Source organism: Hemibagrus wyckioides, linkage group LG15, assembly GCF_019097595.1.
Source record: "Hemibagrus wyckioides isolate EC202008001 linkage group LG15, SWU_Hwy_1.0, whole genome shotgun sequence".
NCBI lineage: Eukaryota > Metazoa > Chordata > Actinopteri > Siluriformes > Bagridae > Hemibagrus > Hemibagrus wyckioides.
Window position 1 is genome coordinate 5,101,841 of NC_080724.1, and position 25,410 is coordinate 5,127,250.

At 38.7% G+C, this 25,410-nt stretch overlaps 2 protein-coding genes across 4 annotated transcripts; one reads left to right on the forward strand and one right to left on the reverse strand.

Moving 5' to 3' along the window:
- Window positions 1–1,369: 1,369 nt before the first annotated feature.
- On the reverse strand, window positions 1,370–21,493 carry acss2 (acyl-CoA synthetase short chain family member 2). 2 transcript variants are annotated; one of them, XM_058409898.1, is made up of 20 exons: window positions 21,147–21,493; window positions 20,662–20,810; window positions 19,796–19,991; window positions 17,831–17,922; window positions 17,648–17,751; window positions 16,493–16,565; window positions 14,936–15,011; window positions 14,714–14,828; window positions 13,416–13,463; window positions 11,653–11,790; window positions 9,905–10,075; window positions 9,673–9,806; window positions 9,203–9,335; window positions 7,405–7,461; window positions 7,191–7,271; window positions 4,490–4,598; window positions 4,099–4,167; window positions 3,828–4,004; window positions 2,706–2,780; window positions 1,370–2,592 (listed from the first exon to the last, which is right to left on the reverse strand). In XM_058409898.1, the coding sequence occupies exons 2-20, from the start codon at window positions 20,786–20,788 to the stop codon at window positions 2,465–2,467; spliced, it is 2,103 nt and encodes a 700-aa protein (XP_058265881.1). In that variant the 5' UTR covers window positions 20,789–20,810; window positions 21,147–21,493; the 3' UTR covers window positions 1,370–2,464. The 2 variants fall into 2 exon arrangements, with proteins under 2 accessions (XP_058265881.1, XP_058265882.1); XM_058409899.1 differs by lacking the exon at window positions 13,416–13,463.
- A 654-nt stretch (window positions 21,494–22,147) lies between these two features.
- On the forward strand, window positions 22,148–24,176 carry rps21 (ribosomal protein S21). Of its 2 annotated transcripts, XM_058410124.1 has the most exons (6): window positions 22,148–22,230; window positions 22,682–22,758; window positions 22,893–22,956; window positions 23,346–23,417; window positions 23,766–23,821; window positions 24,114–24,176. In XM_058410124.1, the coding sequence occupies exons 2-6, from the start codon at window positions 22,709–22,711 to the stop codon at window positions 24,121–24,123; spliced, it is 252 nt and encodes an 83-aa protein (XP_058266107.1). In that variant the 5' UTR covers window positions 22,148–22,230; window positions 22,682–22,708; the 3' UTR covers window positions 24,124–24,176. The 2 variants fall into 2 exon arrangements, with proteins under 2 accessions (XP_058266107.1, XP_058266108.1); XM_058410125.1 differs by lacking the exon at window positions 24,114–24,176 and having other exon boundaries at window positions 23,766–23,825.
- Window positions 24,177–25,410: the final 1,234 nt, after the last annotated feature.

Consider the following 25,410-nt stretch of genomic DNA (forward strand, 5'->3'; position numbering starts at 1 on the left):
AGTCTAAAAATGGCATCCCGGTTCATCCAAGTCCCTTGTGGAGACCACCACTTACTTTTACATATATTAGATGTATTTTACCTCTACTTAAATTTTAAGGTATGTGGGCAATGGTCAGGTGTGTCCCCAAATTGATGAGACAGCAGTGATGGCAGCCTGCCTGAGGCTCAAGAGGTGGTGAGGTAGTTTCTGGGGCTGGCTGGCTATTATCAGAGGTTTTTCATAATTTGCCAGACATCACCAGCCTGCTGACTAAACTCACATTATGACCTAAAGGCCTCCTTTTTACCCTGTTTTGCTCATGAAGGATGCCAGTGTGCTGAACATTAGTTGCTATCAGGAATTTCAGCCATTCAGATGATGGCATGTGGCAGCTAAGCCATGGTCAATTATCAGCTGTGGAAGGAGGTCGGTCAAACCCAGAAGTAATACTTGATGATTCTCACCTGCGTCTTATTACCACTAGTCTAGTCGTTTGTCTCTTTGTGCTTTCAGGAATTCCCATAACCAGCACATGCCATGGAGTGTAGACTTGAACCTGACAGGGAGAAGTTGTAAATGTGGGATAGACCTATTTACTGTTGTTGAGTTTTTGGAAGTGTGCTGAAAAGCACAAACTTTGCTCATCACTACATTTTTTTTGGACAGATGAAACCAAGATTAGCTTGTACCAGAATGGAGCATGGAGAGGTAAAAGAAAAGCTCATGATACAAAGCATACCACATAATTTGTGAAACATAGTGGAGGCAGTGTTATGGCATGGGCATCTTATAGCAAACCTCGATTCAACTGTTCATACATTTCACTTACTAAAGACAAAACTGAAGGTAGAAAGACCCACAAACAAGAAGAACTAAAGGCAATAGCATTTGTAGATGTCCAGACTTCAGTCACTGACTGCAAAGGATCTGCATCCAAGTATTAAAACTAATGCTTAGTAATGGCTGCAAGTCCTAAATGGTTGATTTCAAGTTTAGTTAAATACCTCATATTAAAGCTAAAAGTCTACCCTTTATTCGAATCTCCATTTCATTTATAGACTCGACATTATAACAGGAAGTCATCCATATACAGTGATACAACGTGTTCAACACCTCCCCAAACAATCCACTTAGAAAAGTCTACAATGTGTTAGGAGGTGCTAACGGTTGCGGTTGAATGTGGGAGTAGAATACTTTACTTACAAATATATACATACAAGTACATGTAAGTATAGAAAGACAAAAGGAACAAGGGAAAAAAAATAGTTAATCAATTGTTACTTTATTTTACTCACACCAGTGTATATTTGTGTCACAATTTAATTAAATGTGAAAATGTGTTGATTAAAATATATCGATGAAAACAGAAAAAGGGCAACACAGACAATTACAAGATAAAAGTACATTAAAGAGGTTTTATTCTGGTAAGAGAACACAAATCAGACCATTACCTGGGAGTTGCTGAAATAAGATCACTACAACTAGTCACAATAACCGATCCCAATCTGAATAAAGATATGAAATACAAAACAACATTCAGAATTGTCTTTCATTCAAAAACCTAATAATGTTAGGTATATCCTGGAAATGCCTGGGTGTCAGACAGTGCATCAGTCACATCATAAGCTCACTGTCTAGACTTTAACAATCTGTAAAATTTACAAATTGGCATCTTATCCATGTTGCTCCATGAGATCACAGCACCTTCCTCAAGTAGGAAAAGGCAAATATGGAATATCTGGATGGTCTGCAGAGAACACAGTTCCAGAAATAATCACTACTGGATGAGTTAAAGATTATTTACTGGATCACAGCATTTTGGTACTAAATATTTTCTCAGTTCAGTTTAAGGAGAACCATGTCCTACCTCTTTTAAAGACAATTACAAACTTATGGTAGAACATGTATAGATGACTGCAAATATTTATACACTTTTCATGTGATATCTAGGTGACTTTATGATCAAAGCCTAAAGCAGACATAAAATGTTTGTACAGATTGAGATTTGCGACACTGAAATCCTACCAAACAGAAATCTGGGTTTGCTACATTAGTCTTGCAACAACAACAAAAAAAGAGACCGTTGGCTTTTAAGTGCCAGAAAGAATAAAAAAAGTAATGTTTGGGATCGAGTACATGATTTTTAACCTTGGCACATGAAAATTTCTGTCATATAAAACTACTTATGATCGAGTAAATGAAATAAATAGTACTCAATTCCTGGATGTGCTTAAAATATTTGAAAAATACAATGTAAGAACAAATTTTACTTAATGGAAAAAAAAAATCAAGGGAAAAAGGGTTATTATTAAACAAATATACAAACAGGTCCAGTAAAAACACTTCTCAGTTCTTAGAGATTACAAAATTGGAGTATATTTTATACGTCTTTTCTTCTGGTGACCTTCTGCTAAGATTGCTAAACATTTCATTTTATCCAGATGCCCTGAAGTAAAGTGGTTTTAATAGAGTCTCCTAATGTTCACACAGCCGTACAGCAGCGGTTCTCAAACAGCTGCTCAACAATGGAACTGTCTGCTAGCGTGGACACGTCTCCTAAATCCTGCTGGTTGGACGCTATCTTCCTTAGTACACGCCGCATGATTTTACCTGTGGACATTATAGGGGAAAAAAAAACACCACTTACTGTGTTAGAGCTAAATAAACAGAACATTATATGAATTTAACACACACGTAGCCTAAAGGGTTTTTTTTTCTCGTACCTGATCTGGTTTTGGGAAGCCCCGGTGCATTCTGTATGTAATCAGGCGTAGCTATGGCACCGATCTTCTCTCTCACTGTTATTTCAGAATATTAAAAAGGGTCATAGCATGTCAAATCAAACAGATATCAAAAACTGACTGCGTCTTTGAAGCGACTTTAAAAGTTCATGCTAAGAAACTGATATGAAGACACAGAAATTGATATGAGACAGATATCGGATATCCATACTTCACAAACTATAGCTGGTAGGATGATGGTTATGGTTATTTCCTGTATAAAAGTTTTCTTCCATTTATGTTGTCTTTTAAATTCATTGATCCAAGAAAGCCGTGCTTTGGTCAAAGCTGAGGTACTTCTCACTCAGAAATACCAATCAAGGTCAAAGCTGCATCGGTTTTATTCTCTGTATTATGGGCCTTTCAAATGTTCAGAAAAAGCAATATTCCCATCAAAAAGTCATTCCAAAGCACTTTTCATTTGCTCACAGAGAGGCCAGTATTGAAGTATACTTTAAAATTGCCTTTAGATTTATGTTAATAGTCTCTATGGTGCTGGTATCTTTATGTACACTGAATATTACATTTTAAATTGAAAAAAGTCAGATATTCTATTTAAGACCAGTATTTTTTTGTTAATAAGTGCTTTTCAGCCTAGACCTATATCTCCATGTTCCCAGAAAATGTAGCACAGCAGTTATTCTTATACTTGCATAGGTATAACATTCACAAAATTCAGGATTTAGGATTCAGGATTTAGTCCTTATAACGGACAGCACTGGGTGAAGTTGTAGAAGACTAAACAACTACTACTGGCCTCTGATTAGAGTTGTGTCTTGTGACTTGGTCATAGACGTCCAAATCAAGACAAGCTGGTATTCTCTTGAGGGGAAGCTTCACCAAATATACATTTTAAAATAATTTTGAAAGGATCACACTGAGACCAGAGTTTTGCCAAGAAGGTGTTACTTAAAAGTATGTCTTTCAGAAAAGTCCACTTTTGTTTCAGTTTTGCAATTTTACATAATTATTATTTTCATAATTTCCAATAATTCATGAATTGAATAGTAATCTATGAACACACACAGGCGTATACTGAGACCACACAAACCGACGCACACCCACCTTGTTTCTTGAGTTCAGCCTCCAGGGTGGCAGTATAGTTGATGCCATCATTGAGTGTGACAAAGCAATACAGGCTTTCCCCTTTAACAGGGTGCGGTGTTCCTACAACAGCTGCCTCAGCAACGGCCTCGTGCTCCACCAAAGCAGACTCCACCTCTGCAGTGCTCAATAAATGACCTGAGAGAAGTTTAATCATTTTTGATGCGATTATTATACAATAACATAAAATAAAATAATAACGGCCAAGAAAATGTGCTCATAACTCTCTTACCAGAAACATTAAGCATGTCATCAATTCTCCCTGTGATCCAGTAGTACCCGTCCTTATCCCTGCGGCAACCTGAACACACAGAATATGGACATGAAAAAGTCACAATATAGTTGTGGAATATTTAATAAGTTCATATGAGCATTTAATCAAAAAAAGAGGGAAGTTCTTCATAAAAACAAGAGTTTGTTTCATCAGCTAATTCCTATAGACTTCTTATTGGATGTGATGGGCCAGAGCATGTGATACGTCATGGCCTAAAACACATTCTCAGCATGGCATGTCACTTGCAATTACAAGAAAAGCTAATATTCAAATCAGTGAACTGTTCAGATCCACACAGAATCAATAAACCACAAAGTCAGTTCTGGGAAAGTGAGTATGTTCATATTACCATCTCCAGTTACATAATAGCCAGGAAATTTCTTAAAGTAGGTAGTCTCAAATCTCTGGTGGTTCCTGTACACAGTCCTCATCGTTCCAGGCCAGGGCTGCTTAAATACCTAAAGAAAACAACATACATTTGGCACAGATATACTAGATATACATGCCCATGACTATAATAATATGACCTTGCATTACACTGCGAGACATGTTAATCAATTGAAAATACTTTTTAATCTATTGAAAAAACTTATAAAAATACTTTTTAGCAACATTAATAATAAAAAAGAATTCACAGATATAAGCATTTTGCTTTATTTAATAACAAACACTGATACTATTGCTACTGCAATTTGTAATGAGGAGTCCTGGCTCACGAGGACATGGAATGCTTAAATAATCCATAAAAATTCTCCAGTGAACCAGGCCACCTAAACAGCAATTATTAGATGTATTAGAGGTCAGCAAATTTATTCTATTTATTACATTCATCTAGAACTGGACCTTTCTTGATGTCTCCCATAATACCACACAGTTATTTGGATGAACACAGACAAGGAGTGACAAAACTGCTCAGCTAAGCCACCGTTTATTTCTATGGAGTGAGTGTGTTCCTGCTTTGGTACTTTACAGGTGATTTCACATATGCAGCATTAAATCCGTTTGAAACGAACCCTGAAGCATTTCTTCTTTTTTTTTGGTGTGGATTGTTTCGGCAGGACCCTAATTAGGAATAAAGTGGGTATAGAAAAAGGAGGCTGTGTGATGGACTGGCGACCTGTCCAGGGTGTACCCCTGCCTTTCGCCCAATGTGTGCACGGATAGACTCCAGCAGATCCCCGTGACCCTAATTAGGAATAAAGTGGGTATAGAAAATGGAGAGCGTGTGATGGACTGGCCTGGGTGTACCCCTGCCTTTCGCCCAATGTGTGCACGGATAGACTCCAGCAGATCCCCATGACCCTAATTAGGAATAAAGCGGGTATAGAAAATGGATGGATGTTTCAGCAGGTGAGAAGACAGCAACAACACCCGGGTACATACCAAAATAAAGCGGTCTGAGTCCAGCTCCAAGTTAGTTCTATCGTGCTTCAATTGGAATAAAGAAGCAATTAGATCCTGACCCGACTGTAGTTAGTGAACCACACATGATGTGCATTATGGGTTGCAAGCAGCATTTTTTTTGTAGATGTTGTTAACCAAAGCCACAGGGCACAAACTGGATACCCAGGCTGCAGAAGTGTTAGGAGCTTGAGACATTTAAACTGCTGAACAAAAAGAGAATCTGGATGTGCCACAAAACATTTTAAAAACAGTGGTTTATATCATTTTCTTGATCAATTTTCAATGATAAATTTCCATTAACCTTTCAAACCTGTTTTGCCAAATCTATTGAAGCTTACTTAGTATAATGACCATATAAAAATTGCATCATTGTTGACCATACAATTTTATATTTAGCTTCCTTAAATCTGTAGTCCCTTTTGAAAGTACTGGAATAGCAAGCTCTACACTGAAGACATTTGAGTTTAAGATTTCCTGCTATTTACATCTAGTTGTGTTAAACAACTTAGAACATAGGAGCCTTTGTTTAAAGACACCCATTTTTCAATGGATCTAAAACACGTGTCTGACAGATGTTTCTTGTTGCTCATGGATGTACTGTTAGATTAATTGTTAGATTGGTTCAAACATTTAATAAGCACTGAATGTCTATTCTTGGATGGAGACCTGTGAATACTGTACTTGTTAACAAGAATAAACCAACATGAAGAGCATATAGCTGTCTGTGCAATAAAAGCAAGCCATTCTGAGGCTGAGGAAAGAGGGAAAGAAATCACTAAGAGCCACTGCACAAGCACTAGGCATAGCCAATACAATAATTTAAGAAAGGATCCACTGGTCTATTAGCATACATCAAACAAGTCAGCCAAGGAAAACAATAGCAATTGATAACAGAATCATTACCAGAGCTCTACCTCTACCAAAGTAATGGAAATGATCTGCTCATGATCCAGAACATACAAGCTTACTGGTCAAGTACAATGGAGCTAGTATCATGGCTTGTGCATCCTTGGTGTCTTTTAGAACAGGCTCATTCATATTTATTGATGATGTAAATCAATAGTTAGATAATGATGTATAATTTACAGAGAAATCCATCCAAACTAATCAAGGAACAAGGACCCAAACACAATGCAAACACAACAAAGAGGTTTTAGAATGGCTAAGTCTATTATCAGACCACCTGAGCATGCACCCTTGCAAATAACAAACATGCAACCAAATATGAAGTATTAATTACTTTAACACTATCTGTTCTTACACTTTGGTGGCAGAACAGAAAATAGGTGAGCAAAGTTGTTATGTTCTAAGGTGTTTAAAACATCTTGCGGTATAGATCAGGAAACCTTTACAATACTTTCAGTGGGGACTACATATCAGTCTGACTGAAAAAAAAATATTGTGCAATGAATAAATTAAGTTAGGAACATGATTCATGTTGGCTGTTTACTGAGTGAACATTTCCTTCTAAGATAGACAGTTACTGATGATTTCAGATAGCAGTAACAGCAGCTGAGATAAGCAGATGTGACATTTTACCTAAATGCCATTAAGACGTGCTTTATATTTCATTATTTTTGAGAGATTTTAGCATCAAACATTATAAAACATTAAAATTCTTCAAAGTGGAAACAGAAGCCTCCTACCAGGTAACCTTCATTTGGTCCCTCAAGTTCCTCTCCTGACTCATTCAGTATGGCAGGAACGACTCCAAAAAATGGAAACGTCTGCAGACACAATAAAACACATTTTTGATAAAATCCTAAACTGTAAATACAACAGAAGTTGGAAATCTCTAAAGCTTCAATACTACTAGTTTTAGACAACTATGACTGAAGATCAGAAGCTAGAAACACTCACTGCAGATCCTGGTTTCAGAGGAGTGGCAGCTGGAAGAGGTGTTAATACGTGTCCTCCCTGAAAAGCACAAACACAGAGTAAGTTAATACTGAATTCAATCTAGCATCATGCTGTAAGGGGCAGTATTGCTGACCGGTTTAAATTTAAGCCAGGACATCGGTCTGTAATGAATCTAACACATGAGCTCACTATATTTATCTGGGTAGTGTTTCACAGTGGTTTAAACCAACATACATTATATTACCAAAAGTTTTGGGACACTCTAATGGGCCTTCTCATCCAACATCAGTGCCTGACCTCACAAATGCACTTCTAGAGGAATGGTCAAAAATTCCCATAAACACACTCCTAAACCTTGTGGAAAGCCTTCCCAGCAGAGTTGAAGCTGTTACAGCTGTAAAGGGCACACTAATTCTTCCTAAAGGTGTTCTATTGGGTTGAGGTCAGGACTCTGTGCAGGCCAGTCAAGTTCCTCCACACGAAACTCTCTCATCCATGTCTTTATGGACCTTGCTTTGTGCACTGGTGTGCAGTCATGTTGGAACAGGAAGGGGTCATCCCCAAACTGTTCCCACAAAGTTGGGAGCATGAAATTGTCCAAAGTGTCTTGGTATGAAGCTGAAGCATTAAGAGTTCCTTTCACTGGAATTAAGGGGCCAAGCACAACTCCTGAATTAAATGATTTGGGGTGTCCCAAAACTTTTGGCTATATAGTGTAATCCAAACAAACAAAAATAATGTAGGGCTGCTATTCTGAGATAAACATAATTGATGGGTTGACCATTGTCTTCTTTAATAATTTAGTAGTTAATGGTGTCTTAAAATATAGTTGTACAGAAAAATGTTAACTTTAGTTTCTTTCCTAGATAGATGCTACATATTAATGCTATATAATTCTATTTTTTTTTACCCTAAAATCGACATTTTAATCTATTTATTTTAAAAATAAATAAATTCAACAGCTACTGCATTTGTTTGTAAAGTTACACTTACAGTTATTTTTGTAATAATGCAAATTATTAATCTCCGTATATAATAACTTAAATCTTAATGAAATTATTTGCCTCATTTGTTATAGCGAAGATAAATTAAAATCATGTATTAATGAAAACAAAATCTAGGATTTAAATGTATGTATTTTCATTATACCTTACATTTGTTACTGTCAGGGCTGGTTGGAGTATCTACAGATTTGTTCTCAACAAATTACACAACAAAGTATATAAGTGAAGATTTTCAAGCAAAAAGTTCTGATACTAATATTTACTTGAGTAGGAAGGGTAAGAAAGCATTCGAAAAATTACTTCATCCAAAGTAATTGAAATGACTGATGAAACAGGTCGTATACCTGAAATGCAAATAATAAAATTTCCCTTTGCTGCATCCAGTAATGTCCATTGTGTGTAGATGAGCTCATGCTCCAAAACTACTTACTTTAAGCATAGCCCAAGCATAGTAATGGATGAAAACACCTCAGTTTAAACAAATTCACTGAAAGGAGCTTGTCGGATATATTTGATTTGATTTGAGCACCACTCAACATCTACTGCAGTATGCTTACAGGTTAATCTACAGTGAATTGCTCTGTCCAATGAGCTTCATATCTGACCTCCCACATGAGGGTAAAAACTACCGGCTGACACAAATTTTTGTTGTGTGCCGTGTATGGGACCCCAGGCCCAGTGCAAACCTCTGATGGAATCAAAAGTAATTATGATCAGACTAAATCTATTTCAATTCTTTAATTGCCTACTGATACTCAAGTCTAGTCATGGAAACTAAAAAATTAGCTGCTTACTGTCTCAGTCTGCCAGAAGGTGTCCACAATAGGGCATCGCTTCTCCCCAACTACATTGTAATACCATTGCCAGGCCTCTGGGTTTATAGGTTCCCCCACTGTACCCAAGATCTTCAGAGAGCTCCGCGTATACCTGAGAACACACACACACACACTTTACCTCAGTCATCAAAAGGAAATATTTGGCTTCTTTGGTCCTTTTAATATAAAATTCCCATCTGACAATATCTTCAGCCAGATTCTATAAAACTCTGTTTTAAACAGGATAATAACCAGATGCTCAATTTACAGAATGCTGATGCACATCTTGAAATTTCCAAACTACCTTAAATGCTCATTTAATACATGATGTGACCGTGTGGCTAAACATTGCACCTTGACTGAGAAAACATTTATATAACAAATATTCTCAGTATTATGACAGTATCTGAGGTGTGAAAACAACAAAGCAGCTGGAACAAAGGACTTACTTGTGGACTGGCTCGCTGCCGTACTTCATGAGGAGTCTGATGGCTGTGGGTGCTGTGTAAAACTTGGAGATGTTGTATTTATCCACTATCTCCCATATTCTGCTAACATCAGGATAGGTGGGCAGGCCTTCAAACTGTCAGCACGGATGACAGTATGACAGTATTAAGAACCTACTGCACCAGATATTCTGAATTTTTTCAGAAATATACAGTGTTTAGACTGTTCCCTCACCAGAACGCTGGTGGCCCCATTAGCCAGTGGACCATAGGTGATGTAGGAATGACCTGTAATCCAGCCAATATCTGCTGTACACCAGTAAATGTCATCAGGGTGGTAGTCAAACACCATCTTGAATGTTAAGGCAGTATATAGCATGTAACCACTGACAGTGTGCAACACACCCTGGAAAAAAAAAAACAGTAGAACATTGTTCAGGACTTGGGTGAATCTGCTTTAAAAAAACAAAACAAAAAAAAAAAACAGAACAACTGTTCAAACGGGTGAAGTAATTTCCCCACATTGCAAATTGGGTAATGACACTCTTTCCACTTCTTTATTTGTTCTGCTCTAGAATCTTTTGTGTTAGCATTACAAATATGCTTATTATTTTTATTTCTAGACATTACCAGAACCTTTAGAATACCGAGAATACTGTTGCCATGAACGGGTGAATTTGGTCCGTACAGTAATAATGTTTAGGTAAGTGGTGCGTGTCAAAGCAACACCCACATGAACACAAGGACCCAAGATTTCCCAGCAGAACATCACACAGAGCGTCACACTGCCTCAGCTGGCTTGTTTTCTTCCCATGGTGCATCCTGGTGCCATTTCTTCCCCAGGTAAGTGATGCACACACACACAGACATCCACATGATGTAAAATGTAATTAATCATACCAGGCCATTTTCTTCCGACATTCTATGGTCTTGTTCTGATGTGCACATGCCTACTGTAGGTGCTTTTGGCAGTGGACTGGGGTTAGCATCGGCACTCTGACCGGTTGCTATGCAGCCCCATGTTTGTTTGTTCTGACTCCTTTCAATCATAGACAGCAATCGCTTTTTGGATTGGACTGGATTGGACAAGATGCCTGTCCCTCATTCCCCATGCGCATCAGTGAGCCTTGGGCATCCATGTCGCGAGTTCACTAGTTGTCCACGCATGGACCACTTTTGGTAGGTACTAACCACTGTGTATCGAGAACACTGTTATTAGCTGACTGTTTATTACAGCTTATGATATGTTTAGAAACAGCCTTGCCATGACATCATACATCATCTCAAATACATCACATTTGATCTTGCCCCAGCTTCCTATCTATGGAAAGAACTTGCCCAGTTCTGAAGCTGTTTAATCTAAAGAGACTTTGATCGACAAGCAGAAATAACCAATAATTGGTGTGTTTCAGTGTATTTTGTGTACTTCAAACTTAGTTCCACTGCAATTCTGAACATGTAATTCATCCACCAGCTTGCATTCATCCCATAAATCTGGCAGTAGCAATGTCCTGTGAGATTACAGTGAATCAATTATTTCCCTTTTAACCAGAATCTGGATTTCAGTTAGCTAACTAAGGTTAGGTGACTAGTTCATTAACCCTCACACTGCAGAGTCCATGCTGAAATACATTACTGCAACCACAAAGTGTGGAATTGTGAAATCATTTATCTAGCAGCTTCAGACAAGTGAAGTGCATAGATTTAGCAGCATTCTTTAGTGTAAATTACCAGGGCACAGATTTTTATCACAGCAACAGCTTTATAATAGCTTCACTTCAATTCAGTTTCATTTGATGTACAGCACTTTTAACTATAGACAATGACACAATTCAGCTTTATAGAAAAATTCATGCGCATATGTATATATAAATAAATATACAGACCCAGGAGCAATCCAGATACCACAGTCACAAGGAAAACTTTCTGAAGAATCCCCCCATCAGAGCATTTAGGACAGCAGTAGGTTTAGAGACACAATACCTTTGGTTTGCCAGTGGAACCGCTGGTGTAAAGGATGAAGAGGGGGTCCTCGGATTCACACCACACTGGCTCACACTCATCCGATGCACCATCCATCAGAGAGTGCCAGCATACATCCACCTCTGGGTTCCAGGGTACCTGTACCAACCAAAGTCCATGAAACAGAGAAGCAGGTCATGATTTTTTCTTTCTTTCCTTCCCTGAAATTCTCTGAAAACGGTTTTAAAAAGATTCAACCCAAAATGTCCAAGGTGCTCAAGGGCCCGCACACATCTCTACTCAGCGACATGCAATCTGGAATATATCAGTAAAAAGTCCAAATAAACATAGTGATGCACACTATTGAATCTTAATAGGGCTACAGAACCATGAGCAGAAGCAAGTCGGTTGGGTCAATTCCAGCATGCATGATCGTGGTTGAGAGCAGGAAACACAGAACTACATTTCATTGTAAGGAAACGAGAGTATTGAAATGAAAATAAATAGTGATCTAGCTTCAAAAAGCTTCCATGTGACAGTAGGCAAGGAAAAAAAAGTTGCAAGATTTTGCCATTCACAAACCCATGGGATGTGAATGAACAGTGCTGAATACTGTGGTTCCAGACACATTTCCCCTTACACTTAAACAGTTTTGAGACAAGTATTGTTTAAATATAATTTCATAAAGTGATAGTGCCATTAGTGTCGGCCTTAGTCACTCTGCTCCAAATAGCCATCTCCTTTCATTACAGATGTTATGCTGCATATAAACAGAGTGCAAAACCTTGCATACCCTTAAGACAAAAATAAAATTTTAAATGCAAAATGACATTTAGTTTTAGGTCTGACATTTGCACTTTTCTTAAATAAGAAAAATGGTCAAAAAGATATGATCAGTTATGAACAGTCGGGAAAACCCCCCACAAAAGTATCAGTACATATATTTTGCATGGTATAGACATATTCCACAATAAACCATATATCTACTGATCATTTTTATAACTGCCTCAAACCTCTTTCATATTCCTGACCCTGTATTTAAAGAGCATGTAAAACTTTACACTCCACTGATGCAAAGACGAGTCGCTAGAATGAGACTTTGCAAAAGTCCGCCAGCTAATTAGCTGCTAGTGAGATAAAAGTACATAAATCAACGAAGCTTGAAAGCACATGGAGAGACACAGCAATCATACATGCTACATAAAGCATTTTATTCTACTAGACCATGCTTTATGTGTTAAATCTGAAAACCAGCAATTCACCACAGTCTCTGTGGCTGAGGGATCCAGCAAATAATGTCCTGTGAGTATATACATGCAAAAATAATGACTAACAAAGTTTTGTTGGAAGAAATATTATCAAGGTCACATGTTTGGGATCCACAGTATTGCCATTCTTGTAAGAACACAAAACAAACAAAGTCTAATATCTGGGACACAGGCTATCTGGGGTTTTTCCCCCCAGACCAAGTTACTGTCAGGTTTCAGAATTGGTATTCCCCAAAAATGAAAACTCATGCAAGCTAAGTTTGTCAAGAGAAACAGTATTTTTCACAGCTTTCTGTTTGAAGCAGCAAAGGTGTACCAAGTCTGAAAAGTGTGTACATGTGCATGAGCAGATGCATTTACAAAGACACACAATGTTAGCGTTTCAATACTAATGCAGGCCTTGAACCTTTCCAAGGAACGATTCCCATTATGGTCTCCAGGGAATCGGAACAACCAAATGTTAAAGAAAGTGTTGGGGAGAAAAGGATAGTTAAACAGAGGGAGGGCTTGAAATACCTTGGGGATCGGACGAACCTTCCTTACTTTTTCTTTCTGATTCTTCTGCTAAAAGGGTAGGGAATGAAGTGAAAGTGAGAATTTGGATAAATATGGCAACACTTCACGGTACGTGAAGACATTTAGCTCCATACTGCAAGAAAATACAATGACATAATTACCAAAGTATTAGAAGCAGTAAAAGAATGAAATAATCAAAGAGATTATGCTGTCCGTCCCAACAGCAATAACTGTTAATTTTCCCTATATGTTCAAATTTTGATCAATGAAAAAATATGCAGGTAAACCTATAGCTTAATTTAAAATTAAGAGAAAAAATGAAATGCATGTTAATATATAAAGTAGATTACAACAACTGGGGATGAACTGAACTCGGCTGGACATACACCGATCAGGCATAACATTATGACCACCTGCCTCATATTGTGTTGGTCCCCCTTTTGCTGCTAAAACAGCCCTGACCCATCATGCACTGTGTATTCTGACACTTTTCTATCAGAACCAGCATTAACTTCTTCAGCAATTCGAGCAACAGTAGCTCGTCTGTTGGATCGGATCACACGGGCCAGCCTCCGCTCCCCACGTGCATCAGTGAGCCTTGGCCGCCCATGACGCCGGATCAACACTGTCCTTGGACCACTTTTCATAGATACTGACCACTGCAGACCGGGAAAACACCCCACAAGAGCTGCAGTTTTGGAGATGCACTGATCCGGTGGTCTAGCCATCATAATTTTGCCCTTCGTCAAACTCGTTCCAATCCTTACATCCAATTTTCCGGCTTCTAACACATCAACTTTGAGGACAAAATATTCACTTGATGCCTAATATATCCCACCCACTAATAGGTGCCATGATGAGGAGATAATCAGTGTTATTCACTTCAACGTTCAGTGGTCATAATGTTATGGCTGATCGGTGTATAAAATAACCTCAAAAACTATTTTTGCTGCAGTCCATTCTAAACTGCTTAACACTATGTAAGGCAGATTGCACATTGCAAATCAAAACAAATTCTTAAAATTCTTTACTCTATTGGCAGATAATCTTCTTTTCTTCTTTCTAGACTATAACACGCTGTAACAAACAAATAAAATGGCTAAAAGTTGTGCTCTCAAACAAGTTCTCAATTTATTTGAGCCAGTCACATACGCTATAATATTAACTCATAATAATCCATATCAAATGGACACCGTGTATAGATCAGCAGACCTCAGGTGCTGCCATATTTCTGTTATGAACTCAAATCAAAACCACATGAATACACAAAGTGGTCAATGAACAAAATGTCTAGTCACCTGCAGGTCAGGGCAAGCTCGTTTTGCTGGAGGTGACATGGAGCCTGGTGAAGAGGTCTCCGGTTCATCCTTTGATAAGTGTTTCAAGACAATGCACCGCTCTACAGGAAAAGACCTGACACACACACACACACACACGTACACAGACAGAGTGTATTTAACAAACACAACTTTCAGACAGTGAGCTAAAGATTTAACCCTTACAAATTTGGTCTAGCTTACTTGTCTCGACATTTCTGTAGAGCTTCATCGCCAATAACCTTCAGATTTATGAGCTTATCACCTCTGTAAAAGCCATCTGAGAGAGCAACACAGAAAGAGAACAAAATAAGACAACAACCTAAATTTCATTTGGGTGCTAGTACTTACTCGGAATAACTTAATGCAATCTAATATTTAGTCATTGGAAACTAGTGAATTATGTGTTCTATATACAATAATAACAAGAACCATAATTAACGGTTTAAACGTTCTAAAATTAAAATTCATTCACTTTATTAGGAATGCCTTGTGTATATTCTCGCAATTATCTAATCATCAATTCTTGAGGGAACAGCACAATGTATAAAAACGTTTGGATCACGCTGGTCAAGAGCTTCACTTAATAATCACATCACAGAGTAAAATCAGATCACTGAGGAAGAGACAGGAGTCAGAGCTGGAGGTAGCAGAGCTGAAGATGTCGAGGTTCTCTTTGGGAGGGACACGGTTGGACAGAATTAGGAACGAGTACATCAGAGGGACGGCTCATGTTGGACGTTTGGGGGACAAATTTAGGGAGGCCAGATTAAGATGGTTTGGACAAGTCCAGAGGAGGGAGAGTGAGTATATTGGTAGGAGAATGTTGGACATGGAGCTGCCAGGCAGGAGGCAAAGAGGAAGGCCAAAGAGGAGGTATATGGATGTAATAAATGAGGATATGAAGCTAGTGGGTGCAAGTGTTGAGGATGCAGAAGATAGGGATAGGTGGAGAGAGATGATTCCCTGTGGCGACCCCTGAAGGGAAGAGCCGAAAGAAGAAGAAGAAGAAGAAGAATGAGAAAATACAAGTTAAGTTTTAAAGACTTGACCTTTGTACAGTGCCACCACTACAGGTTTGTATCCTGAGGCAGTCAGATTACTCAACATCGTGCTGCCTCTTGATGCTCATCGGTTCTAGTCAAACAACTGACTAACTCAGTATGACTTGAACATCACTGCACACTGTAATTTACAAAGTTGCATCAGACGTGTTTTATTAAGGAACTAATTTTGTGCTGCCAATATTGCAGCAATACTTCTTGCTGCTACAGTTTATAGTTTACAGAAGTTCTGTGTGCTTATTGTCCTGTACCGTGTGGTCCTTGTCCTGCACTCCTCTCACACTTATGCACATTCTTAATTCTTGCGTACTGTTACATGGACTGGGAGAAACAGCATATTATACAAGCTGCATAGAGGAATGACAATAAAAGTCCACACGACTATTTGAATAAGTGGACTAACTTGACTCCTTTCCAAAATCCAAAGAATCCTTATTCACAGCGGTAGTTAAAACTACAGAACTAAAAACGACATAAAATTATCTTTTCTACTGCAGAAATGTTAGCCAATAATATCCCATGCAGCTTTATTTAAAAAAAAAAGAAGCCAAAATACAGGCATGCTGCCAGGATTTAGTGGTAACTTTAAAAATTAATTCAATTTCATTTCTAATACATAACTAACTATCACTGGTTAAAGTGCATTGCTGTGTCAGTAAATTCAACAGGATAAAGTTAAAAATGACATCGCTCTTACCGGCCGTAATCAGCATACAACACTGAGAGTCCAGAATTCTTTCACAGAGAGATTCGGCTGAAAAGCCTGCAAACTGGAGCATGACACATTTTTAAAAATAAATTAAAAACACATCCTATTTATAAAGTTACTAGATATATGTGCATGCCCAAAGGTCTCTCAAAACAGGGAAAAGAATGAAACATGCAACAGATGCAAGTACTAGGTGGGGTCCTAGGTGGGGATCCTCAAAATATTCGTATCTGGGTTTTTTTTATCTGTTCATGTGTGAATTCTGATTAAAACGAAAAGTGGGTGTAGTTGATACTGGAATGTTTTTTGTTTTCTAATCCTGCCCTGAAAAGCTTGAAAAAAACAGGGCTGCTGGAAAAAAAAAAAAAGTCAGTTGTATAGATAAATTAAAACAAATATTATCCAACTTTAATCAACACCACAAGCCCTGTGGAACTTTCTATATCTTATCTAATGTAATGTTTCTAAGCAATGATATCTTTCCGAAATCAAGAAACTGTATCCACGGATTATTTTATTTTCTTCATATATTTTTAAACCCTACTTATATCTATACATTACTGAAGCCTGAGACATTAAAACTGGGTTGCAGTGCTTCAGTGAGTTAAAAATGGCATCCTTAAAGTGGCACTTCATTATATTGCCTGTAGAAGCTTTTTCATCTTATATAAGATTTACTTTTAATAATGATGTAGAACAATAATCTACGAACGCTAAAAAAACATGAACATCAACAAAAGAACCCAGCTATGCACAGTGCACGGAAGGCACGGAACCAAAGTTCCATTTGTTTGTACATAAACAGTTTTATTATGGGCTCAGGTTTGGTAAAGGTCTCGTGTGGTTTCTGAGGATCGCAAATATTGACCCGACCTCAAGCTTATGTGACCTGTTTTTTAATGAGCTATGTTAAAGCAAAAATTATCACATCAAAACAATAAGCGAACACGCTACCATCTGACAATTATACACATTATCTGTTCAATTAAAAATAACAGATTTGTATCTGGTGACACCCCTATCATGAACGCATGTTTTAATAAATCTAGAATCCCCAGAAATTATTGTGATAAAAACGTTTGTATGGTAATAACAAATGCAATAATCTGATCACTAAATAAACAAGCTACAGGATTAACATACCACAATCGAATGCACGGCTCCGATCCGGGCACAAGCCAACATGGCCACCACCAGTTCGACTACCATCGGCATGTAGATGGAGACGCGATCCCCCTTCTTCACTCCTTTAGGACAGAGCATAGCATTTGATTTTCCTGACTTCTACCAACTTCTAAAAAGTCAGCTGGTTCTCATTTAACATACCTTGGGACTTAAGAACATTGGCAAACTTGCACACTTGCTGTAGTAGTTCTTTGTAAGTCACAATCTTATCGACTCCTGGCTCATTGCCCTCCCTAAGGAAAAGACAGATGTATAAATAATAATCCACAGATAATAATACAAACATTAATACACCAAACTAAAATTTTGACATTACTAAACCTTCTCCCTACAATACTCGGTAGCCAATTGTTATATATTAATAGCACTACATTAAGAGGAAAAAAAGCATGGGGCTGCAAAAACATTAAACATTAACTGTTTGTTTGCACGTTCTTCTAAGAACTTGGCAAGTTTGGGAAGGACAGACACATACAGCGAAGAACAGTTTTATTTCTCCGAGATTCAGTTTCCACCCACATGTACAGAGATCACCAAATACAAACTATCCTGCTTGAAAACAGACTAGAGTCTGCTCTTGCATGCCAGTCTGGTCATGTGTTTTTATGTATTTTTATTATTGTTATTATTAGTAGTAGTTTTGTCATTATTACATTTATTAGTAGTATTAAAAGTTTTGACATTGAGCCTCATTTACTGAGGTAGATATGAAGTCAAAGTCAAGTCAAAGTAGCTTTATTGTCACTTCAACCATATATAGCAGATGCAGTACACAGTGAAGTGAACCAACGTTCCTCCTAGACCAGAGGTGCTACACATAACACAGACAAAGTACAGTGACGCAGACAAACATAGAGCTAAACACAGAGATAAAAAAAATTAAACTATAATTTAAAAATTAAAATTAAACTAAAAAATTAAACTATACTTAAGGTGCAGTCTTTAAGAACTAGACATACAACAGAAGTGCACAGGAAGACAAGACAAGACAAGACAGGACAGTGCAGACAAACAACATACAGGCCGACTTTGTGCAATGAACAATGTATACAGTGATTGCAGATATTAAAGCGACACATGTAAACAGGATTAATATAAATATATATAAATGTAAAGTGGCATGTGTGTGCAAACAGGAAGGATTGAAATGAAAGGAATTATCCACAAATGGTTTGTATAAACATTTATACAAGTAATGTTGGTATTCATGAAAATCCTGTAAATCCAGAAAAACCTCCTATTCATGTTCCTGAGTGTGGGTAAATAAAAAAAAACTTGTTTGACTTCAAATCATATTATTTTCGCTTCATATTCCACATTATTTATATCCTCCTGTACCATATTCTTTGCCATTTTAAACTGCTTTATTATTGTGTCTATTGCAATGACGTACGCCAAATCAGGCATAACATTATGACCACCTGTCTAATATTGCATTGATCCATCTTTTGCTGCCAAAACAGCCCTGACCCATCATGCAGTGTATTCTGACACCTCTCTATCAGAACCAGCATTACCTTCGTCAGCAATTTCAGCAACAGTAGCTATCTGTAACAGTCTGTTGGTTCGGATCACACGGGCCAGCCTTCTCTCCCCACGTGCATCAATGAGCCTTGGCTGTCCATGACCCTGTCGCCGGTTCACCACTGTTCCGTCTTTGGACCACTTTTGATAGATACTGACCACTGCAGACCGGGAACCCCCCACAAGAGCTGCAGTTTTGGAGATGCTCTGATCCAGTCGTCTAGCCATCATAATCTGGCCCTTCGTTAAACTCTCTCAAATCCTTACTCTTGCTTATTTTTCCTGCTTCTAACACATCAACTTGTGATGTGTTAAACAAAATGTTCGCTTGCTGCCTAATATATCCCACCCACTAACAGGTGCCATGATGAGGAGATCATCAGTGTTATTCACTTCACCTCTCAGTGCTCATAATGTTGTGCCTGATCGGTGTATCTACAGATTAATATTTAAACCTTGACTTTCTGAATTAAATAAGAAGTGTTTCTTAAGTAAATAAATAAATAAGATGGGTGGACTGAGTGGCTGTACAATATGTGATTGGAAAAAAAAAAAAACCAACACACACACACAGAGACTCACCAGTAAAAAGCCACTTTGTCTCCCAGCTTCCTCTCATGGATATTGCGGTCCAGGACGTTGTAGCAGATGTTTGTGGTGGCTCCTTCCATGCACTTGATGTAAATTTCCCCCTGAGTCACGTCAAAGTTGTAGTCCAGGAACTTGCCAGTATGTTTGGTCTTCCAGAAAAAATCTTTGGCAACATCTCCCCAGAACTCTAAACATAGAGAGAAGCCAGTTTTACAAAACAAGTGATGACAAGAGGGCAGCACAGTGGCATAGTGAGAAGGTCCTGGGTTCGAATCCCGGGTTCGTACAGGCAGGGGCCTTTCTGTGTGGAGTTTGCATGTTCTCCCCCTGCGTGGGTTTCCTCTGGTTTCCTCCCACAGTCCAAAAACATGTACATTAAGTTGACTGGTAATTCTAAATTGCCCATAGGAGTGTGTGTGTGTGGTTGTCTGTCTATAAGTGGCCCTGCAATGGACTAGCGACCTGTCCAGGGTGTACCAATGACCCCTGTGACCCTAATTAGGAATAAAACGGGTATAGACAATGGATGGATGATGACAAGATTCAGAAGATCGATCTCTCGTGTGCCACAGACAGGACAACACACATCAGACAGGGTGTGCACTGAAGGTTACGCTTTTTTTGCTCGACTTTTTACATTTTTTTGTACATCATGGGAGGAAAAATGAGGCAGGTAGGCACACTGAATGGGTCAATAGTCCACTGGTGTCAGTTCACACACACACACACACACACACACAGGTTGGGCAAATTTGTTGCTTAACCAGTGCAATGTTGTATCACATGCACAACTTCTTAAACTAGAAAGTTAAATCATTACATATAAATGAATACAACAACAACACTTCTCATAATACCCTCTGGAGAGTCGACGGATTTGTTGTAGAGCTCAGTGTATGTCTCGAAGCTGGAGACATGGGCGTGCTTCCTCAGCTCCTCGGGGGCGTGCAGCGTCTCTTCCTCGGGAACTTTATCAGGTAGCATCGTGGCTGATAGGAACCCAAACCTACCAGTAGAAAACAAACAACACGTCCTTTTTTTTCACTGACTCTTAAGGTGGAGTGAAGCGTAAAAACAGAAGCAGCTGGTGAACTTCCTTCAGTTCCCTTGGCTAAACGTGCCCTGTGACAATAACTTCCGCATGCAGACACTTTTACACACACAGGAGGCAGATCTATAAGTCTTGGATAAGCCAATAGAATCTGCTAGCAAGAGTCAAGCTAACGACTTCTAGCTACAGAAGAGCCAGCCTCGTTATCAGAACAGATCCTGTAGCTAATTCGAGCTACCTTATTCCAAGCACGTTGACATTGGTGGACAATTTTCTGTATAAAGGACAAACCTAGCAGAAGAGACGCAGATCACAGACTATATGATCTACCATGTAGAAACTTCCAGGTCGGTTTAGCAGCACGGCTCTCGCGCTCTCTCTCTCTCTCTCTCTCTCTCTGTTCAGTAAAACAGCACTACTTGCACTTTGCACTTGAAGGAAAGACGAGGCCGTTTTCTTTCTTCTAGCTCTTCGAAATGAACTTGCCAATAGCGTTCACTCCCTGACTACTCACAGTCCGGATAATGAGCTTTATTATTGCCTTTAATCATGCAAAAAAAAATTAAAAACCCTGTTTTCACATCGGTCGCGTGCCTTTCTTACGTCCTTAGACAGTGGGGTACAAGGCAAGACACGCTCCGAAGAGAAGGGATACTACCCTGAGAGAAAAGTCAGCCAATCAGCATTCACAACGCCGAAAATGAGGCGGGGACTTCAAACGAATGCTCCAATTGGAGGACACGTCGGGGTAAGCTTATAAATATTTAGGTTATGCAAAGCCGCGAGAGCTAATTGGCTGAAACGGAGCCGCGATGATGGTGCAGTGACGGAGTTTATCAAGTGAATGAACAATAACACAACAGTTCCCCTTTCTTTTCCTTTTTTTCCAGTTGCTGTGTTCTGATATTATGTTTGTTAATAAATAATTAAAAAAACACACACATTAGCACACAGAACACAACAGACAAGCCTAGGGCCCAGAACAAAGTGCATAATCAGTTAGACACAAAAGGTGCACGCATCAATACAACATGGCTTTTTAAGTAACCCGGGATTTCACACACAGAGAGGGCATAATACTGGGAGCTAGATAAATTAAACCTCGATACAGCCTCACACTTCCCCCAGTCACTCAGTTTAAACCCACCCCCTTTTAAAAAAAAAAAAAAAAAAAAAAAAAAAAAAAAAAAAAAAAATTAACAAACAGGAAGTGTAGCACCAGAGCACCAGTGTAGGGGGCGCTGAGAAACACTCCTGCACGCTTTCCTATTCTCTCGCCTTTATTTTCTCCGGCTTCACGCGCCCGACCTACCTTTACGTCATTTCCTGACGCTGTCGCGTTCCTTCCTTTTCCCTCAGCCACTCGTAGTCTGCGGTAAGAAGAAAACGTGCTCCTTAACAAAATCGGGTTTTTATTTATTGTTTCTCTGGATTATTTGCGGGATTTTTCAAGATAGTTCTGTGTGTAATGCTGATTCAATGAGAATTTTGTGTATATATAGGTGTAGTGACCTTTTAAATAATGTACTAGGCTTTATACATGTGTACGGCGGTGCGCAGAAGTTCCTGTGCTATGTAGCATTAGCCTAGCTGCTAGCCCTCTACATGATGCTAGTTCTGGTGGCTAACGAGAACGGCTAGTGTGATTAGATTCGTTAGTTTCACGAGCTGGGACTTTACGTTAATTAAATTCTCGAGCCGTTACATTCATTAGTTGCTGGTTGTAAGAGAGAGAGTGTGTGTGTGTGTGTGCGCGCGCGCGCAAAGAGAACTGAGTATTAAGTCTCTTGTTTGTAGTTAATAGCTAACATTATTGTCGTGTTTAGGTCTTGAAAGCCTTAAACATCTACACCATGCAGAACGACGCTGGAGAATTCGTGGACCTCTACGTCCCCCGTAAATGGTAAATAAAAAAGATTTTTTTCCTTGTGTAATACATTCAAGACGTGTTATTGCATATTCACTATGGCGCATAACGATCCCTAGAGTCATTGAAAGGTAAATGACACATGTGAGTGATTGCGTTTCTCTCTGCAGCTCTGCTAGCAACAGAATTATTGGTGCAAAGGACCATGCCTCCATTCAGATCAACATTGCTGAGGTAAACAAGCTCATCTTCACGTTGATCCCTGTGTTTGTGAAATCTGACATTGTGGATGATGTTCTGCCTTTGTCTCATTTGTCTCAACTGGGTTGCATGCATTCAAGTTTGTCATGAAAATATTACTATATAGGCTGTGAGGTATAACAACCCAGTGTCTTTAATGATGTATGAATTCTACCAAATGCATACATATTTTTTTACACTTATGTAACCTGTTTTTTTTTTTTCCCCTGTCGTGTTTTTTTTTTGGTTACAAATCAGCTGCTACAAAAGTTTCAGCGTCAGTCTGATTCTTTCCCAGTGATGCTGTTCAAGTCTGGTAAAGGTGCTCTCTGTTGCACTTCACCTGTATGATAAATGTCCCATTCTCTTCCAAACTTTTTCAGGTTGACAAGGTCACCGGCAGGTTCAATGGCCAGTTCAAGACCTACGCTATCTGTGGTGCTATCCGTAGAATGGTAAGATGTAGATTGAATTGGTTAAGTCATGTGGAGCACAGTCGGAAGGAATAAAATGAGGTTTTTTAGTCAAATGACATTTTCTGCCCTGCATGTTTTTGTCTGCTGTTGATGAGCTAAAAGCCATGCCATAGAATCAAAAATACTTTTTCCTCATCGCATAACATAAGCTCAGGTTTCCCCAAATTGAAATGTGCATATGTAGAAATCATAAAAGCTTATTTTTCATGAAGCAGGAATATATATTAGGCATGTAGCTGTTTATGAAGCACTAGGTGGTTTGTAAATCCCAACAGAGTTCAGGACAAAATCAAACATGGCTTTAATGCTTTTTTTTTTAATTCCTAGGGTGAAGCCGATGATTCTCTCCTGAGGCTGGCAAAGAATGACACAATTGTGTCAAAGTAAGTAACTTTTTGTAAAAGACCTTACATAATTAAACCTTTTCTGATGGTACTGGTAAATATTTGGAAATATTTACATTTAAACATTTATTTCATTTTGATTCCATTTAAACATTCATGTGCTTGGATTTGAGTTCAGTCTGTCATTTCTAACACTACAGATGGCTGTTCAGTTAGTTTAGCAAACATTTTTGATTATTCTCTCAAACCTTTGAACAGCTGAAAGTCAAAGTTGGTGTAAAAGTCTATTGTGTTTATTGTGGTTTCTAATTGCATTCTTTTCTTGTTGCAGGAACATCTAAGTTTAAGGAAAGGACACCTGGTGTTTCTTTGTAAAATAAAATGTAAACGAAAACGAGTTGTGTAGTGTGTTTTTATGATGTTTCTCAGCATTGGAGGTGCTTTTATTTTTTTGTTCAGTAACAAAGCTTTGTTAATGACTTTACTAAAAAAAAAAACAATTTCCAATGTCCTTACCAATGTTGAAATGGCTAGTGTTCCTCATTCCTCACCTTTGCTGTTGGTCATCTGGCATTAGCAAATCACAGCTATATAGCATTTCCCTTAATGACGCATATTTTTGTGGTTGTAAAATACTATGCTGAGATCAAGCAAGGAGACACTGATCATGGCCGCTATCAGATCATTCACTACTTTATATAGTGCTGTCTCCATACTATGATGAGGCTTAAATTCAATTTATTTGTATAGCGCCTTTTACAAACTATTTTATCCCTAATGAGCAAGCCTGCGGTGATGGTGGCGAGGAAAAACTCCCTTTGTTGATCTGAGGAAGAACCCTTGAGAGGAGCCAGGCTCAGAAGAGAACCAATCCTCATTTGGGTGACTCTGGACAGTAAATAATGTAACTGTAACTAATGTTCTTTCTAGAACAGCAATCAAGTGCCCATGAGGAACTATTAGGTCAGTGTAGTTTGAGTTCATTATAGACACTAATTCCTTGCTGTTGCAAGATGACGGATGTAACAGCAGATCTATGATGGTGTGATAGTCCCCAAGTGGCTCTGTCCATGGCTGTCTCCTGGTCACAGGCACTCTGACCAGGGGTAGAGGCAGTGGTCATACTGGAAACTCAGAACACTGGGAGCTCAGGAATGGTATGTATAGCTCAACAGAGAACGATATTAAGTAAGCTTGTGATTGTGTCATGTTTTAAGACAATGTATGTTATGTGTAAAGTGCAGGCAGGGACTCTGGCAAGACTAGCTATGACAGCATAACTAAAAGGGAGAGCCAGAAGGTGACAGACATGAAGGCTTCCTGGGACATGAAGCGTCCAACTACTTCAGTCAGCAAACCTGAGTAACTTGTGATGGTGGTAAGGCGACAGCATCCAAACATCCCAGTACACCAAGCACTCTATGCCCATGAAACTTCCAGATCTGCTCCTTTACCTAAGAAAAACTATACAATGAAAGCTTGACTAAAGTGTCTTCAGCCTGTACTTAAATCCTGGCATACATTTCATGATGGAAGTATGAGGCTAGCTGCTGAACTTCTCTATAATGAGACAAAATGGGATGTTTGATATTGGCTTTGGTAGCTTGGGTTTTTATAAATAATTTGAA